This window comes from Aulonocara stuartgranti, assembly GCF_965226115.1.
Source record: "Aulonocara stuartgranti genome assembly, chromosome: 11".
NCBI classification, from domain to species: Eukaryota; Metazoa; Chordata; class Actinopteri; order Cichliformes; family Cichlidae; genus Aulonocara; species Aulonocara stuartgranti.
In genome coordinates, this window is record NC_138947.1 from 30,359,807 (window position 1) to 30,377,668 (window position 17,862).

General features: G+C 43.5%; 1 protein-coding gene across 26 annotated transcripts in view; it reads left to right on the forward strand.

The window, feature by feature from the left end:
- Positions 1-17,862, forward strand: part of rims2a (regulating synaptic membrane exocytosis 2a) — a 159,153-nt gene that overhangs the window by 38,745 nt on the left and 102,546 nt on the right. For 23 of the 26 annotated variants that reach the window (XM_082552311.1, XM_082552312.1, XM_082552306.1 and 20 more), the window contains one exon: positions 4,603-4,862. In XM_082552311.1, coding sequence (XP_082408437.1) covers positions 4,603-4,862 — 260 coding nt within the window. Of the gene's footprint in view, positions 1-4,602; positions 4,863-8,739; positions 9,571-17,862 lie in introns of those variants that run through there. The other 3 variants (XM_082552321.1, XM_082552322.1, XM_082552324.1) reach the window with 2 other exon arrangements.

Sequence of the window (17,862 nt, forward strand, 5' to 3'; positions counted from 1 at the left end):
GTGTCATTTAACGCTGGAGCTGGCTTTCTGCTTTTCTTGTTTTTTGCCTGGAAGGATACTGCTGATTCACTCTGGAGTGTTAAATAATGTTGCAGTGTCATTTAACGGCCACAAGAGAGAGCTCGGTGCTCTCTGCTTACTGCAGATCCAGCAGCTTTGTGAGGGGATGTCTCTTTCAGGAAAAAATTGAATGGAGCATGCACAACAGTGTTTAATATGTAATGGACATTGCTGATGGATACATGTTGTTGTCTTTACTTGTTGGCTTATTCACAGAAGAAAAAAAAAGGGGGGGGGGGGTGTCAAAGATAACCTCTCCTTCAAAGACATATGTGAATGTGCACTGCCAATTCCCCAAGAACACACCCACTTTTTTTGGAAGATGATATTTGCTGCTACCCTAAAAAACAAACCTTTGGTCTGATGAGAAAGTATTGGAAAGGAAATTATTTATTGATCCTGTGGCATGTGGTGTGTATTTCCCTTAATTCACTGCCTCAGTAAGCAGCCTATAGCAGGTTGAATAGAGTATCTATCTTCCAGGTGTTTTGGACAGGGTGGTAGCGCTTTATTTTTTTTAATTTTTTTTTATTTTTCTATTTTTAACTGCAGGTTCAATGACTATTAAATGTGCAAACACAGAGAGAAATGGTCCTGCCTGAGGGCCACAGCCCCCAAACCCGCTGCCTGCGCTCAGCCGTGAAGAGTTGAGCCAAAGGGAAGCGCGTGTGTTTGAGAGTCTGGAGCAGAATGGCTGCAGTGGTAGTGAAAATACCTGGGGCTGTTACAGCTGCTTGACCAGTGTGTGTGTGTGTCATTGTGAATGCATTCATCTACTGTGGAGTCTTTTTGTCAATGTTCTCTGCAAATGAATGGAGGTTATAATAGTTTCCTGTCAGTGTGGGTTGAGCTCAATCTGTCTTTGGATTGCATCCCTGGATGGACTGTTAGCAGCCTTATGCTGTGTGGTGTCTGCCAGTGTGACTAAAGACAAACCAACGTGCTTCCGTTACTGTCACACATCTAGTACTGTGCTACAGCATGAGATCTTATCTCTACCGTCAAAGTTTCAGCAGATTTCTTATTTTTGGGTTGAATTTGAGAAATTTTGTATCCTTAGCTCAGAAGTCTTTGAACTGCTAAACCAGGTAGCACTCACTAGTCTCTCAAGCCCATCTATAACCTCTGTGAAACATTTAGGCAACCACAGAAAATGTCATCAGTGTCACTACATAATTTCATTTAATTTCATTCAGTGTTTTTTAGATATTGTAGATTCAGCCTGTGGAGGTTTTTCCCCTCCTCCTGTCTTATAGACTTTATAACCCTCAATTTTTATTCTGACTCAGATCCAAAGTGCAAATCAAATCCAAGTATTGATGTCTGAAGCTCGGTGTGTGCAACATTTTCTGGACCCATGCAGTTTTGTTTTTTTGGCCTGTGTTTTTGGAATACTAATAGGCTATCAGGTATTTCGCTGGTGAGATAAAAGAGCTTGACATGTGCAGTCCAAGGGCTGAGAATATGGTTAATTATTATTGGCAGACTGGGGAGGTGCACAGTAACTGACTCCCTGTTAATTGCAGTTTGGAGGAGTAAATATGTAGGTCATTGGCTACAGCAGTGGAAAGGGCAGATTTCAGGTAATTAACCAGGTAAAACATTTTTTCCCATGATCCTACATGCTCTAATGTAGGTAGTTACTTTATTAGTGTAGATACCCACACATTTCTCCATGAGTAAGCTTAATCCACTCGTCTACACACAAAAAAATTGTTTGGCTGAGAAAAACAAAACTCTGAAAGAATCATATAAATTATACCTAGATTATCATTAATAGCCTTTTTGTATTTGTCTTTGTCGGTGATGATTGATATGTGGGATTTAACTAGTCTTTGGTGGAATAGCTGCAGCCTTTGGGGTCTCCTGGTGTTTAGTAATGTGTGCGCACATGTGTTTTGTCAGCAGACATACTGAAGGTGCTGACATACGCTGCTCTGCCTTGATTACTGCAGAGCACTGTTACCTGAAGCAAAAAAAACCAAAAAAAAAACAGACTCCTTTGTGTGATTGGAGACTTCCACGTTGAGATAACTTCCCATGATTTAGTTACAATTCACAATGTTAGTTAAATCAAATACAGGAGGTAATGTGGCGTTGATTAGGAGTAAGGTGACAGCTGGGTCTTCTACAGTGACCCCTGGTTTGCTGCAGAGCTCTCACAGTGGCACTGGATAAATAAAGGAAGTTGTGGTCTGATTGGCTCCTGTCCTCTGGGACACATAAAGCACAGTGTGTAGCCTCGCTGCTTCCATTGTGTGTGACCAGAGTTCTAAGTCATCTGTAACACTGATAGGAGGTCATAAATACCTCGTGTGTCACTAGAACATAGACCAGTACATACTGTGTAGATGTGTAGATGCTGAGCTTCCTTTGACCTATGAAATATAATGCAGATCCTTCATTATTGTGACATTAACCTGTGTTTAAAAAAAAGGCTGATGTTCTCTTTTTTTGTGAGGTGTTTCTTGTGTGTTTCAGTCGTGTAGCATCTCTCTCTCTCTATACATATATATGCAATGGAAGAAGGAACTGACCTTGAAACATAATCCCTCCATAGCCGGTTATCAAGATTACGTGAAGTATCCTCTGAAGGTCTACTAGATGATGTGAATGCATTACTATGGACATAATCATGGCAGCACAGGAACAAGCTCTAAGCACAAGATCAATAGTTCTGGGGTCTATCACACCAGGCAAGACCTCAGGTGCAGGCTGTGTAAAGATGCCCCAGAGACAATCCTGCACATAACAGCAGGGTGCAAGATGCTAGCAGGCAGGGCATACATGGAACGGCATAACCAAGTGGTCGGCAGAGTATACAGAAACATCTGTGCCGACAAGGCCTGGAAGTCCCGAAGTCAAAATGGGAGATGCCCCCTAGGGTGGTGGAGAATGACTGAGCTAAGATCCTGTCGGACTTCCAGATACAGACGGACAAAATGGTGATGGCTAACCAACCGGACATAGTGGTGGTAGACAGGCAGAGGAAGACAGCCGTAGTGATAGATGTAGTGATACCAAATGACAGCAACATCTGGAAGAAGGAACACGAGAAGCTGGAGAAATACCAAGGGCTCAGAGAAGAACTCGAGAAGATGTGGAGCGTGAAGGTAACAATGGTCCCAGTGGTAATCAGAGCGCACGGTGCAGTGACCCCCAAGCTAGGCGAGTGGCTCCAGCAGATCCCAGGAACAACATCGGAGATCTCTGTACAGAAGAGCGCAGTCCTAGGGCCCTCAAGCTCCCAGGCCTCTTGTAGAGGACCCGAGCTCGAAGGATAAAGACCGCCCGGATGGGCGAGAGGGGAATTTCATATATTGCTTAGGAAAAGACACAGGAGGTCTTATACGAGGCTTTTTCTTTACTGTTCAACTGCACCCAGGGTGTTGTGATATAACAGTGTGACAATTTATAAAACTGAATGATTGACTGTGTAACTTGATGACAGCTTTTGTTTTCTCTCTGTCCCACCCAGAAAAACTTTCTTGGTCTGTGTGTTAGTGCAAAGGTTGCATAGGATGTTTTGGGTTGTTACCAACTATAATAATTTGTTAGGTCTCTGCCACGGAGGTGGAGAGACCCAACTCTGCGTCTCTCTGTATTTCGTTTCGAACCAGCGGCTGAGATAAGCAGTTTGGAGCTGTGGTACAGATCAAGCCTTTGAACCTGTTCTGACAGTTGCCGTACAGGCGGGCGCAGTTTAAACAAGTTCAGTTAATGTAGACATAACATTTCGGTCAATTCAGCACCCGCTTATACTAATAACGGTAATGCACTGACTCAGCACTGGGACTGTAAAAGCACGATGTGTGGTGTGGGTCGGGGGTGGGGTGCTGCAGTGGCTCTTTGCCACCCCCAACTGGCTGTCTGGCCTGCCAGTCATTTAGTAAGGTCTTACTCTTCTCAAATTTTACTCAATGAGAGAGGTGTGGTCACCCGAGTGATATTACTGTCCACTGACAATCCAGCTATACCAATAAATAAACATTATTTTATTTACCCAGGATGACACAACACAGAAAAAAATTATTGCCATTCCCTTTAAAATATATTAGCAAAATATGCGTAACATTCACTATGATGTAGCCTCTGCTGTTAGTCGGCTGTATTTGCACTAAAACTACTGTAGAGGATGGACGCACAGGCTCAAAATGTAGAGCAGCAATAAAAAAAAAAATCTGCACTCATGTCACTTTACCTTTCACTGATTTAAAAGGCTGCTGCATGTGTCTAATATTTCATCATTCACCTCATCACCATGAATTGTGAGTAGTGTTTATGAATATTGTCGCTGCAGGGGTGAAAACACTCATTTTACTCACTTTCATAAAAGTTCTCTTCCTGATTCCTGATTGTCAAACACCTTGAGAGATCTTTTTGGTTTTTTTTGTTCACCCAGCAACAACAATATGCCTCATAGTCATGTTACAGCTTTAGATAACAAATACACAAATTACTCCATTGCAGCTCATCTTAGGTTTTATAAGGCTGCCACCGCCTCTTCAGTTGAACTAACTGTTCCCCTTCTCTTGCCTGCAGGTTATGTGGGTATGCAACTTGTGCCGAAAACAACAAGAAATCCTCACCAAATCGGGGGCATGGTTCTACGGCTCGGGGCCTGATCAAGCGCGGGGTGTGTTTGAGGGTGGGCCACAGGGGAAGAAGGCCAAACTGCAGGACCCGTCCCTATACCCCTACCAGGGAGCCTCAGGAGACTTGACACCAGCGTCAGACAGAAACAGACCTCACGGCGGGCTCCTGCCCAGACAGGCGTCCCTTGACAACGGTTCAGGGCTAAGGTACACGAGCCCCACACATGCACACCTCACTTCTGTTTGTGAAAAACAACAACAAACAAGCAAGCATGCGCTGCATGCACGGTGTAAGTTACAGACAAGAGCTTCATAAAGGTGGTTCATCTAACAGCAGAAAGCCTTTTAATATTACCGCTGCTCTGTGTTGCTGTAGAAGGAACAGACATGCAAGCCTGCCATAAGAATCCATATAAGCTTCTTCTACATGGAGCCCATGAGACCTATAAACGACACAGGGAGACATATACTGTATCTAACTGGCACTAACTCAGCTATTCTACTACAGTCATCCACCCACTCATTCTTTCTTCATTACACACACATGCATGCATGCACACACATACACCACAGTGGCACACATGATCACAGATGGTTGAAACTCTGATTCAGCTGCAATGGGAAACAGGCAGGTGAGGTGTGTGTGAAGTGATTAGTACTATCTCTGTTTTTGAGACAAAAGCGCACTTTTTCACTGCAGCGGTCCTATTTAGTAATTAGTCCTGTTTGTAGGCCAGCTCGGCCACTGCAGTAAATAAAGTATTAATAGGATGGGTTTTTTTGTTTGTTTGTTTTTATTCGAAAAGCAAGAGTGGGCTAATTACAATGCAGAACACTGTGTTTCTTTTGTCATATGCACTAAGCGCTCCCTCTGAGTGCAACACTCTCACATGCTGACAACACTGACACGCTGTGTTTGTGAATCCCATATCCGGTTGCCTTTTTCTTGATGCTGGTGTCAAGTAAAGTAGTTACTTTGATGTCCACATGGGGGCTCCTTGCTCTTTATTCTTCTAAAGGTTGGATGGACGCTTATAGTCAGGATCTGTACACTCTCTGGAATTTCTCAGCAGAGCCCTTGAAATAAAACAACAACAAAAAAACCCTCTCGTGTCCGTCTTTGCTCCTTCTCAGATGTAAGGTAACTCAGCATTTGTTCAGCGTAAGGCTTTGTTTTCCACAACCCTTGGTGTGCCACAGCAACCTTATAGCTCACAGACTAACAGTTGCCCCCTTGTCTCTCTCTGTCTGTTCTTCCTCTCCATGCTTCTTTATAGGAAAGATGGGAAATGCAGGCTGTATACTTAGCCATGTTGTGGAGAGCACACTCAGTGGATAGCCTGGATCTAATTGGAGAGTTATACAGAGTTAGCCCAGAGTAATTTATGTGCATCTGTGTTACATGCCAGCAAAGTACAGTTACGCTGACCTGTGTAGCACAGGGACAAAACAACCTGCACAACTCTGGTTACAACATGTCTCAAAACATAGTCCTCAGAATCCACTAAAAATTTCATACGTGAAGTCCATTTAACACATCTGCCCTGCAAGTCAGTTGGAAATACACGAGTGTCCTGTTAGAGCTTTCACTGTGTAATGAGGCCACTGTGCTATGGTTTAATTTGAATCGGTTCAGTTTACATATTTATATACAGGACCGATTCATAGCCGTGTGCATCTCAGGGAACTTTATACTGTAAGGTACAAACCCTACAGAAATATAGACAAGAACACAATGAGCAAGCAGAGTGACACATGAAGCCTTTTCAGACATGGGATACGTAACACTGCCACTTCATCAGTCTGTTACAGTGATGGCATGATGTTATTCTCCCATCTTCCATCAGATATACCCATTGTTACACATTCAGTGATGTATAACACACAAGGTTACAGTTTTATACAGCAGGTCAGCTGTATTTTGGTAGTTATATAGAGGATATGTCCTTCTTGTAGTTGTGGAAACACATGCAAACATAATGTAGCAGACTTTAGTCAGGGGATCAGACTTTTTCCTACAGTCCTGATGGCTTGGATGCAGTTGGAAGATAAGGATGGCCACAGTGTTCTTGTTGAATCTCCCTTAGACTGTCCAATGATTTAAAAAGAAAAAGAGCAGAGAATCAACTGCAAATTGTAATTAAAGCTGCAGTGCTTTACAGTGCAAAGTAATGCAGGAGTTGCTCAGACTGCTCCAAACAGTCAGTCACTCAATCACTTTTTGTTTCCGGCCGAGGATTTTGCCATTATATCGTGAATGATTGCATAGCTTTGAGAGGTGGAGATGGTACCAGGGAGTAATTCTCGCATTGACATTGCCTACATTTGCAGTGACAAAACAGGAAACTGGCTGTCTGAAAATTCATGGGATAATGCTGATGATGGATAGCACAGAGTGTATAAATAGAACTCCCTCCGCATAAGCACCGAAACCCACTTTCATTAATCTTAAAGAATGTTTAAATTAACTCCTGGATCTGTTGTGCTAAAAAAGGAGGGGGAAAAGCTGGAGGTCTATTTATAAGGAGAAATAACTTGGGAGGGCTTCCAATTTGTCTTGGTCTCGAAGGTGTCATTTGAATGAACGCACAAATATGCCAGGACAGCTGCAGTGTTGGGTGATGCTGATGAAACCGCCATACCTAAACAGGGACTGGAATGTACTCCCTGAGAGAATTTCTTCAGATTCTGCATTTTCAACACATTTAACCCAGCAGCGGGCACATTCACCCTGCCAAAAAAATGTGAGAAGAGGAAGGAGCACAATAAACCTAGCTCGAGCATCCTGTAACAACCAGCAAAACCCAGTGTGTTACATAGTAAGCTTGAGACAATTGTTTAGTCAAACCTAGTCTGTCCCAGTTTAAAGTTGTGTACCAGTACTAGTCCTATTTTATGCACGTGCCGCATTGGCCTCGATCAGCTCTGCAGTGAAATGATAATATGGTAGAACAGCTGACACAGATAGTTCAGGGTTAATAGTTTTTGTTGTTTTAGTCATCAGTTTCATTTGAACATATAATGTTTTCTTTTAGATTTGTATTAAGTAGGAGAGGGTTTGTTTTGAGCCCAGCAGTTCATTTCAGTTCAATTTTATTTATATAATCGAATGAGGCTTTGGGTTTAGGTAAACCTAAAGAGGACTGAGTGTTTTTGATGCTGACTCACCTGGTCCCTTGCATGGAACAGTGGAATAATACAAACATTTGCAATCCCTCTAAGCTTAATATTTTCATAGTCTAGTATTTATAGTACTTCATATATGTTTGAGTTTAGATAGATGTGGGTAACTATAGCATCTGCATGTTTGTTTTATTCCGGACTTTATTATCCTAACATGATCACAGTGCCAACACCATTCTACATAAATACATTAACTGCCTCATGCTTAAACAAGGGCCACTTTATTGTGTTGATTAACAGCTGAAGCGCTGCTTTAAATATAGCAGATTTATATTTTATCTTTCAGTAAGGTTATAATAGTTTACTAAAACTAAACTAACAACCACAAGTAGATGTAAAAAAAAAAAACCCAAACAAAAACGGTTTATTAACCTAAAATAAAAATAAAAAGTAGACATGTGAAAAAACAATTAAGCCAACTGAAACGACTTAGTGAACTTGGAATATTACGAACATTAAAACCAAATAATAATAATGATAATGGTTATTATTATTACTATTATTATTATTAATAATAATAACTACGACTGAAACTAACTTAAATTAAACTTCTTCCAACTCTGGAAAGTAAACTGAATTTAAAAAAAAAATACAACAAAAAACCCCGTACAAACAAACAGATTTCTGAAAAACACGAAGACTTGTAAAAATATGTAACCACATTAAATGCATCAGCTTTAAAGAAGGGCCTGGAATTAACTGGGTTCTTTTTGGCTAATTTCAAGTGTTTACAGTTGGCTGTCTGGACGAAATGAAACGCATTAAATAAATAAATAAACAAGCAGGCTCTCGGGAAAGCCCTCATTAGTTGTGTGCTTTGTCCTCACAGTAACTTTATTGCTGATTGATGTAGCGCTGATATTCCAAAGCCGGATGTGGAATGTCGGAAAGACAAAAAGCCGTGACGCTAGCACGCCCCCTTCCACCCCCCTCGTGCGTGATTCTGACGGTTATCTGCCGCTGTGCGCGTCCCGAAGAGTGCGCGAGACAGAATGGAGAGATATGGCGAAAGAGTTCGCGCGACTGTATCGGTAGCGCGTGCGTACGTGTCTGTGCGCGTGTCAGGGCAAGTGTGTACTCTTCATGGGCAACGGGAAATATGAGTTGAATGTGAGGCAGCAGCTGATGCGCCGGTACGGGGATGCTACCGCCGCCGCCAGGTGCAGTGTAGGATGGTTCTTCGCTTTTTCTTTCCTCCGGACGCTCCTTCACCTCTCCCCGCACACGGAGAAGAGATTTTTGCCGCTGCCGCGAGAAGAAGAAAAGGCTTGTTACCGGCACCGGCACTGCCTCCCTTTTCTCGCTGCAAGTCCGAAGCATTATGACGGAAGGAGCCCACCCGGTATGCGTCTCGTTTAAGGACACTTTTTTACCAGCAGCGCAAGGAGGAATATGGAACTTGATCGGCGTCTTATTTGCGTTTAATGCGCCCCCGGGAGATAACATTAATACTACCACTACTACTAATAATAATAAGGAAAAAAACTGACAAGGTGTATGTTTAGAAGGGGGGCGTCCGGAGAGAGCGCAGGCTTTGGGATGTAATGGTGGGAAAAGGGAAAAGGCTGAGCACTTACTGAGGATAAAAAGAAAACCGAGGTGGGGGGAAAATGCAGTTTGAGACATTGCGTCAGTTCTGTAGCTCGGTTTTATCACATTTCAACGGGGCTTTCACGGCACCTCAGAACATCTTGCAGACGGAGCTGTTCGAGCAGGCGCTGAGCAACATCGGGTGAGTGATTCCTTTGTAAAAGAAATGCCCAGATTTATGAGGGAGGGCTTCCCCGTTGGTATGTCAGGCGAGTTTTTTTTTTTTTTTTTGGGGGGGGGGGGGGGGGGGTGCATGTATTGATCGGTAGCCTGCCTGCGTAATAACAGCCTACAGTATAGTGCTGCTGCAGATATTTCCTGGCTGGGATGATGGGGGCCGATCAACGTCCCTGCCGCTCTTTGCTCAGTGCGCGTGCACGCGCGCAAGCTTGCACGGTTGGACGTTGGTAGTTTTATAGGCACACTGTGACCACATCGGGGGTTACCGTAAATGTATATACGCGCGTGCGCCTTTATGGCCCAGCGCACGGCTGCTGCAGCATGTCTTTGCCCTGCTGCTGCTGCTGCTGCCTGAGAGGAGAACATGAGGGAGGCAACGATCATGAGGGGTTAATGTACATCTTAGGAGTCCAGTGATGGGGATGAGTGGGGACTCCCCCCCACCCCCTACTCAATTCCCCTACACGCCCACTATATGTTCTTTTGAAGGTGTATAGGGGGAGGCAAGTTTTTTTTTAAGGTGTCAGTTACTTGACAGCAAAATGGCAGCAAGAATGGACATCATGTGCATTTTGCAGATGAATTAATAATCTATGCTTAGACTAACAGAGCAATAATTACTTACATTTGCTGTGCTTTAAAAACCTTTCCAGTACAGCGTCACTGCAACATACAGGCGTTGCTGTAATTTTACATTTGCTGCTAGATAGAAAGGAGCGTAGTGTGTGTGTAAAGAGAACGAGAAAGAGAGAGAGAGATGCACCAAAGCATATTACGATTAGTCTGCTAAATGCCCTGTACCCTACGGACAGGCCTCTGGTCATCTGGCCAGGCATGGCTGTTGGACACATTATGCAGTCTGCAGAAGGGCCGTAAACTTCCAGCTTTAGGGTCGAGGCTTGGGGGACCGACAGGCTACTTTTCTTTCTTGCTATAGACGCAGGTCCCCGTATCGCCACACCATCCACAGTCTGTCTCTTGGGACTTGCGAGTCTTTCCCCCTGTTGTCCCCCCACCCCTACCGTCAGAAAAAATTTACAACTTTGCCGGGCTCTCTGCCACCTCACATTACATGGCCAGAACACTCAGCCACCGGAAGGGCGGAACAGGGGGTGGGGGGTGGGTATCTATGCCTGAAAACTGTGATCCAGCAAGCATTACATCTTACTGATTAAATTGAACTTATTTTCCATTGCAAGCTTTTTGTTGTTGTTGTTGTTGTTTTCTTCTCAGCAAAACCTTTCAGTTTGAGGATGGTGGTGGTCGAAAGCAGTCCAAAACAGGCTGTCTTTTTAATGATAAACGATCACATTTGCAGCTGGTATTTCTCAATGGCAAGAAGCTGTCATGACAGACTCTTAATCGTAGTTACTTTTTCAGGACAGCACAGCCGGTGTCATCCTCTTTGTTCGCTAATTTGTCTGTACACAGTGTGGTCAAGCTCATAATAACAACACAACTCCTTAAACCAGCAGTGTGTGCTGTTATCAGCAGATATCCAGCTTAGCAATCCGTTCGATCGCAGCCGTTTGAGTCTCTCTCCCTCTCCATCTGTTACTCTTTTCACAGGCTCGGCCTCCTAATGGGCTGTATGCTTTTAGATCCAGCTTCCATGTATTATGCATGTGTGCGTCAGCAGAGGTTCTAATGGGGTGTGTGAGATCTGTTCTTAGAAGGCTTGAATGGTTTGGAATTGAGTGGTCACTACATTTAAACTGCAACCATACTCCCTCCCCGCTGCCGCCTCTAATACACACGCTTTCCACTTATAACCTATCCAGTGTTGCATCTCTTTGTGCTTCTCTTCTCCAGAATACCTCAGACCAGATTGTGTCTGCTGGACTTTTGTTTGTAGCATTAGAAGGCATGTTACTGAGTTCTTTTTTTTTTTTTACAGTGCAGTTTTTGTAGTCTTTCCCCTGTTGTGAAGTGTGTGATGCAGAATAAGTGGGATATGTATACAGGAGCGTTTGATTTTCGGCACAGATGCAATGTAATGAAATCATCTCCATGCATCAAATCCAGCATGTTAAATGAAATCGACGTGGCTGCTGCTCGATGATTCCGATTGTGCCGCACAATCTGGGGTGTGAGTTCAGTGAGTCATCCTCTTACTCACAGCTGTTTACATCATGCCACATTCACGTATATTGTCCTCCTGCAGTGACGGTGTATTTGCAGCTGTGGATTTTCTAGCCTATACGTGCAGCACGTTGCAAACCAGCTTATTACCAGCACCGTCAGCATCACACTAAAGGTTAGTCTGATGTGGAAACTCTCTGGATTTCTCCCACGCCCATCACGGTCTCTGCTCTCGTCCCCTCCAACAGTTGGGTTGCCATAACAATAAGGTGTAATTTTTCATCATTAGAAATGATGCTGTTTTGTCTCTGTCGATCAATATCAAAGTTATCGGGATGAGAATGACGATGTGTTTCTAGAGGTGGGACTAGACCCCCCTTGATACGATGTTTTGACACTTTTTTAACACATATTTTTACATTTTGCAATAAAATTAGAGTTGCAATAACATATTACACAAGTTATCACCTTTCCTTCAAACACAAATTATGTCCTCAAAGTTAAACTTTGTCAATATGTTTCACCCAATAAGACGAAGTTATCTCTCTTCAGTTATTTCTTATTGATGTAAAATGAGATTGTCAAGCATACAAACACTGTCACTAAAACCTGCCATAAATGTTGCCATGAAGATTGAATGAGGTCAAGTTGGGAATTACTAATACCATCTTGACCTTATTATTATATGTCGCATGGTTTTTCAGTTGGGACAGTTAATTGGATGCTTGCTCAGCTAACGTTATCTCAGGTTGTTTTGTGCAGGAGACGAGCCCTCTTGTTGACAGAGTATTTCCATTTATTTATTATTTATTTATTTTCATTTATTTAATAAAATATCAATATTTGATTTCCCTGTATCAACATATTATACATGATTTCTACATTGGCTAAAGGATGTCCACAATTTGTATCTTTATTGTCAAAAGACTCGTGGAAAAAGGATTAGTGAATTTGAAACCAAGAGCAGCAGTCTCAGCGATTTCGGTCCTGCTGATTTGGTGACACCAGTAGTGGTAACAGAGCACTGAATTCTGACAGCAGCAAAACAAACTGAAGTCAGGTAATATTTAGACTTTCTTGTCTGTCACTGCAGATGGGTCGAGTCTGTAGGGCATGGTGAAAGTAGTCAGTTATGTCAGTGAGGAGGCTCATCTGACAGCTCACTGTTGCTGCTCCTTTTGTGGCCCTACTTGCAATATTTGAACTAATTTGCTGTCAAAAAAAAATGCTGAAAATAACCGCTGCCCACTTTTAACACATGCATTTTTTGACGAATAATAGTAGTATAGTTAAGCCTGTGAGCAAACACACTGCATTTCCTATAACTTCATACAAGTACCTGTTGTTTCACCAGATAAATGCTTTAAATGTACAGTTGCAGCTGTGGGAATTGTGTGGTTCGCTGCCACTGACACCCGGTCGGCAATATTTCCAACATGTAAATGTTCCATACTTGTTTTAGTGGGCAACTCATTTACCATTTTGTCACGTTATTTGGCAATAGATGGAGACTAACCAATATAATTTCCTTTGGGATTAATAAAGTATTCTGATTCGGATAAAATGAATATCATGGCAGTTTCCCATTGAAATACTTTTGCACAACTTTCCCGAATGGAACAAAAAAATATTACTAGAATCTTTACATTTAACTTATGTTTCATCCCAAATTATTTCACTGAGAAGGTGTGAACCCGCTCAGTTAAGAGCCAAATTTCATTTGCTTTTCAGCGGTGCATCTGCAGCAGCTAATTTTCCTGTAGTAGTCCTTGACTGAGCTAATTAGGAAGTGCAGGCATGTCAATAAGTACTGCACGTGCAGTCTTACTTTGTTATTTGATTGCAAAGCAGCGTTACATAACAGGTGCGCAGCTTATTGTGTCAGGATGATCAAACTAGCTGGATGTTTTATTTTGGAAAAATAAACCTACTAAGAACATAAAATACAGTCATCTCTAACATGATTAAGTAATGACGCACAATTTACACTTATTGTTGCCCTTGCATCTTGTCGGCCCATGTTGATAATAAGCACTGTGTTGTGTGGAGTTCAGTGGAGAAACAAAGCAGGGAGTGAAAAAAATGGCAAGGAGCAGACAGAACGTACCAGAGGAGGCAGAAACACCCAGGCATCAGTCACCATGGTGACAGAGCTGTAGACAAGGCAAGACATAGCAGACTGCAGCTTGTGGGACTGGAAGCTCTGGATCCCCAGATTCATGTTGATGTGACAGAACTAGAGAAAAGAAGGAGAGGGAAAGATCGCAGACCCAGAAAAAACACGAAACAAGGCGTTGGATTCTAGGGGAGGGGCGGTCTTGAAAGCAAGACACCTGCAATATTGAACTGCAGTTCTGTCTTCCGGCATTGTTGTTAAAGCATGCTAGTCTGGTTAAAGCTAAAATTTAAAGGTCCTTCAGGTATTAAGTGAACTGAAAGTACATCTGAATGATGGAGTTCTTCGACCAAAACCACGCCCCAAAAATGGACCATAGTTTCTTAATACTTCCCCATTAGAGCCAAAGCATTCCTTGCATTAACTCTTCTCTGTTCTGGATGCCCGTGTACACATTTACACTCTCTCCGCTTACCCTTCTTCATTCAGAGCGAGTCAGCTGAGTGTGTGTTTTATCTTCTAGCCATACCCTGCCTTTTATTTCCACACTTTTAACATTAAAGCATTGTGGATGCAAAATCAGGCTGACTGAGGTGCTTCTCTGTAGCTGCTGGGAGTTAGATGACTGGCGGCTGAAGGAGCGCCTAATCAGTGGCAGTTTGGGCAGGAGAGAACATCGCGCTTTCTTTTTATTATTTTTCTCATCTGGCCTCAAGTCAATGGTCACCTCTTTCTTTGTCATCTTTGTGAGCACTAAAGTGTGTTCTCTTGATGTGAGGCAGACTAAGGCTACACGTTCAATACTTCTTATGCACCCTCCTCCTGCTCCCTAATATCCCGTCACAGCTCGCCCACGGTTCAGCCCACCCGCAGCCCCGTGGTGTCGTACCCGGGTGTCGGCGGCACTCAGCAGCTGTAATTAAGCTGGCCCTTTATTGGTTTTGTCCTCACCGTGGGAGATGTGCGGAGGAAGAAGGGAGGCCCTGGTTTATTGCCTGGGCGTCTAAGAGAGGGGTTATTATGATTGCATGCTAGAGAGAGAGAGAAAAGAAGCAGATAGAGGGGAGAGAAAGTGGAGAGAGTTGGAGTGATCGAGAGAGACAGCGGCAGAGGCTGAATCGATATGCTCGACTCCTCTCCTCTCACCAAATCATATCTCAGCATCAAACCGCGAGTGAGAGAGGAAGAAAGACAGAGAGAGAGAGAGAGAGAGAGAGGGAGGGAGGGAGAGAGGGAGGGAGAGAGGGGACTGGTGGCTAGCGGTGGGCTGTGTGGCCAGATAAACATCAGGCTAATGTCCCCAGCCCCCGGGCCTGCTGCCTCTGCTGCTATTGCCGCTGCCCAGAGAGGGAGGTGAAATTGCTTTTGCTGATGTTTGGTTACAGTTTGCCACAGCACAGTCCCGCAGGCAGGGGTACATGTGATCCCATCCACAGGGATGCACATTAGGTATAGGTTTGCCTGGCCAGGTCATTCTCAGCAGTGAAACAGGATGAGGAAGGAAAGTGCCACAGAGCAAGAAAGGAAAGACAGAGTACTTTTCAACAGAAACGCCAGCCTGTGCAGAGCACTGACATCTGGGCTCTTTTCATGCTCACAGAGCGAGACTGATTCCCTGAAAGGCTGAATGGCTGCACGTGCGCATGCATTTTGCGTGTGTATGTGTGTGTGTGTTTGACCCCCAACCTTAACCTGTCACAAATGGCTGGGATACAGTAGGCACAGTGTCCTCTCTCTTCACTTGGCTCATTATAAGCCACTTCCAGTGCCGCTCTAGGTCCTTAACTTCCTCTCTTTCTGCCAACCGACGGACCAAAGAGAAGGCTGCTGAGTGGCGCACATGGGAGATTCAGCTCTTCTCTGTGTATCTGTGTGTGTGTGTCCTTATGCGTCTTTGTGAGAGTCTGTGTGGCTGCACTTGTATGCTCATATGTTTGAAGCCCAGTCCCTAGAAGGTCTTTTTCTCTCTCTCTCTCAAAGCTTTTTTCTGTACTCTCAAACAGATGCCTGATGTCATCTCGTTTTTTAAATATCCAAGGGAGAGAAGAGAAACCGCGTACGACATATGCATGGTGCTTTGCTTTCAGCCATACGCCTTGACATGTGATACCGTTCGTCAGCATCGGCGACAGTTGAGTATCTAATAAAAGGGTTAAATCCGACCACCTTTGCTGTGACAGTTGACTGTTATTATGCGACATCAGTGCGCATGCGCATAGGTGTGTTACTCTGCAAATCCTCCCCCTGGCCTCAGTAGTCAGTAGAGTCATTAAGTGAAAGCTGTCTGCTCCAGCACAGCATTATCATTCTTGTTGTACATTTTGATTTATTGATTAAAGAGGCTTATAAAGTCAAACCTCTGGAAGGTCGGGAAGTAGGCTTTCTTAGCTAAATCCCTGTTATTTAGTGAAGGGGAGTGATAGGTTTGTCTAGCACAGACCTATTGCTGGAACGAGACAATTCTACTACAACAGCAAAAGCATGAGAGACCAGGCTGAACTCTTTGTGTAATCTCGTGCACGAGGGAGATGCCTGAGACTGTTCCTGCCGCTCGAACCCCAGTCACTCTCAGTTAGCTCCCCCGTAGCGCTGCTCTTTATTGTGGTTACATGAATATGCATAGTCTCATTAACATATGACGTCTTACACAGGCATACATGTGAAGAAAGAGTACCATGTGTGTGTGACCCTGTGAATGACTTTCCTAAATCTGCTGGCCTGGAAGTCCAGCAGTTCATCTAAGCAAAAGGCACTTATACCTAAACGGACATAGATGTGTTTACCATACCATAAGACAGTAAGAGAAGGTACGACCTCTCTCATGACCTTAGGATATGTGTGCATGCCAGAACACTCTGGAAGGCACACAGAGTATTTGCAGACTGCTAAGGATCAGAGCTCTATCATCATGCAATTGATTATATACCTCCAAGCATATATAAGTTTATATTTCTAAGCATAAATGACAATCCACCAATATAAACCTAACATTTCCACCCTGTTTGGCATTTATGCTAGAAATTTCCCAGTTATGAACCCCTTGTGTTTGACCGTTTCAGTGCAGGCATTTTTATACCCAACATCTGTCAATCACCCCAAATTACTGTAGCAGTACACAGTTGATAAATGTGTTAGCAGTTATCCTATTTCTCATTGATCTCATACAATGGTAAACTGCATCCTACAAGTAAGCAAATGAATGTTAATAGTCAAACACAGGAATTAACATTTTCAAAATCATTCCAGCTTTGCGGCGTATTCCCCAGGTGTGTAAATCACACATCTCTCTGCAGAGTGGTTTGAGTTCTACAGAGATTCATAAATGTCTCTTCCAGTTATTTCCATCATTGTCCATATGACCAGAGTCCAAATGTATGCCGACATGGGTATACAAACATACCAGTTGGTTTTGTTTTTCATCAATGTGGCTTTCAGCTATCTTCAAAGCTGCAGGCCTCGTCAGCACTTCTGTTTTATGGCCTCTATCAACCCCCATCACCTCACTTCAGGCATTCTTCCTGTGGGGGATAGACCCAACTGGTGGATTATCTGCACTTATGACTCCTCTATTGTCCTTTCATCTCTGCAGAAAACCTTTTTGGAAAGGGTATTGCATCCAGTTGTTTTACTGCTGTTATGCTCCCACCTGTTGAATCACTTCAGCTGTCTAGTAGAAGTGGTCGTGATGCAAATCACAACAACAATGACACAAAGGAAGACCCTTTTCAGAGTGTCAAAGTATGCACAGCACAGTGACACAGCATTAGGTGGCGTTCATAAGAATTTGCAGTCAGTCATTTCCCAGTCACTTGGCATCTATGCTGTTCACAGATTCACAATTCCATTGCTGAACTTCCTCTCTGCGCCGTCAATTAGAGCTTGGCACGCTCCCTTCATCCTTCTGCTTCCCCAGTTCCAACCCTGCTGAAGATTTAGGGTATAGCAAGTCTTACACTGTAGTTGTCTTCCTCAATGTCAACGTTGAATCTCTTTCACTCCTTCTGGATTTCACTGTTCAAAGTCTCCTCATGACGATCTCTAGGAAGCCCAGTGGCA